This window comes from Macaca mulatta, chromosome 1 (assembly GCF_049350105.2).
Source record: "Macaca mulatta isolate MMU2019108-1 chromosome 1, T2T-MMU8v2.0, whole genome shotgun sequence".
Taxonomy (NCBI): domain Eukaryota; kingdom Metazoa; phylum Chordata; class Mammalia; order Primates; family Cercopithecidae; genus Macaca; species Macaca mulatta.
In genome coordinates this window covers 108551326-108553340 of record NC_133406.1, presented here as the reverse complement: position 1 = coordinate 108553340, position 2015 = coordinate 108551326, and the positions used below count along the sequence as shown (strand labels likewise).

Genomic DNA, 2015 nt, shown 5'->3' with positions numbered 1-2015 from the left:
CTTGCTTTGGAGGCTTCCTCTCAGGGGTGTACTCCACCCTGTGAGGTGTGGGGTGTCAGACTGCCACTAGTGGGGGATGTCTCCCAGTTAGGCTACTCAGGGGCCAGGGACCCACTTGAGCAGGCAGTGTGTCCCTTCTCAGATCTCAACCTCCGTGTTGGGAGATCCACTGCACTCTTCAAAACTGTCAGACAGAGTCGTTTGCATCTGCAGAGGTTTCTGCTGCTTTTGTTGTTTACTGCGCCCTGTCCCCAGAGGTGGAGTCTACAGAGACAGGCAGGTTTCCTTGAGCTGCTGTGAGCTCCACCCAGTTCGAGCTTCCCAGCGGCTTTGTTTACCTACTTAAGCCTCAGCAATGGTGGGCGCCCCTCCCCTAGCGTCGCTGCTGCCTTGCCGCCAGATCGCAGACTGCTGTGCTACCAATGAGGGAGGCTCCGTGGGTGTGGGACCCTCCCGGCCAGGTGTGGGATATAATCTCCTGGTGTGCCTGTTTGCTTAAAGCGCAGTATTGGGGTGGGAGTTACCCGATTTTCCAGGTGTTGTGTCTCAGTTCCCCTGGCTAGGAAAAGGGATTCCCTTTCCCCTTGCGCTTCCCAGGTGAGGCAATGCCTCGCCCTGCTTTAGCTCTCGCTGGTCGGGCTGCAGCAGCTGACCAGCACCAATTGTCTGGCACTCCCTAGTGAGATGAACCCAGTACCTCAGTTGAAAATGCAGAAATCACCGGTCTTCTGTGTCGCTCGCGCTGCGAGTTGGAGACTGGAGCTGTTCCTATTTGGCCATCTTGCTCCGCCCCTCGACTATCCTAATTTTATTTTTATTTTTTGTTAGCTCATCTTCGTTGCCACAGGCATTCCAAGAACTCTTTTCAATGCAGTTTTTACCTCCTTGTTCCTCAGACTATAGACAAGAGGACTAAGTAAGGGAGTAACCACTGTGTAGGTCACTGCCACTAACTGATCCTTGTCTGAGGCAGACTTGTACTTGGGCCACAGAGAGATGATAGAGGCACAGCCATAGTGGACAAAGACCATAGTGAGGTGTGAGGGACAGGTGGCAAAGGCCTTCTTCTTGCCCTCAGCTGAAGGGATCTTCAGGATGGTGTTAACTGTGAAGCCATAGGATATGAGAATTAACAGAAAAGGCACCATAATTATCTGGATGCTGAGGCTAAATAAAGCCAGCTCTTTCACATGGGTGTCAGTGCAGGCTAACTTGATAACAGGTGCCATGTCACAGAAATAGTGGTTAACCCTGTTGGGGCCACAAAAAGGCATGTCACAAATGTGGTTGGTGGCCACCAAAGCAAAAAAGAAACCTGTGGCTCCTGAGAGAGAATCAACCCCAACCCCAGCCTTCTGTTCATGATGAGCGTGTACCTCAGAGAGTGACAAATGGCTACATAGCGATCATATCCCATCACAGCAATGAGGAAGCAGTTGGTCCAAGCAAAGGCAAGAAAGAAGAAGAGCTGGTTGGCACAGGCCATGAAGGTGATGGTCTTGGTGTCTAAGAGCAGGTGGACCAGCAGCTGAGGGATGATGACAAAAGTGTAGCAGGACTCAGAAAATGAAAGGATGAGTAGAAAAGCATACATGGGAGTGTGGAGAGTCCAGCTGAAGTGAATAACGGCCATGATGGTCACATTGGCCACCAAGATTGTCAAGTTTAGGAGAAGAAATATGACAAAAAGTAGCAGCTGGAGCTCCCCCAGGCTGGAGAAACCCACCAGGATGAATTGTGTAACCACAGTGGTTTTGTTGAAACCTTGCATCTGAATAACTTTCTGTGAATGTGTTTGAAAGAGACAAAATGATAACTATCGTTGTAATAAGAACATTTTCCCAACGCTTTACTTTAAGTATATTGTCAGATTCATAATATTAACATCTCTTTCTCTTAGGCTATCTAGACATAGACAGCCTCTTTAATGATTTTTCCAATAAGTTATTAATCTGAAGTAACAGAGAAATGATTATCTACAGTATATACATACCCCAAAGTTAAAAGAATCCAAC

General features: G+C 48.4%; 1 protein-coding gene across 1 annotated transcript; it reads right to left on the bottom strand.

Moving 5' to 3' along the window:
* Positions 1-824: 824 nt before the first annotated feature.
* On the bottom strand, positions 825-1771 carry OR10T2 (olfactory receptor family 10 subfamily T member 2). Its single transcript, XM_015110469.3, is given in 2 exon segments — positions 825-1336; positions 1339-1771. Coding segments are annotated over 2 exon segments (945 nt in total).
* Positions 1772-2015: the final 244 nt, after the last annotated feature.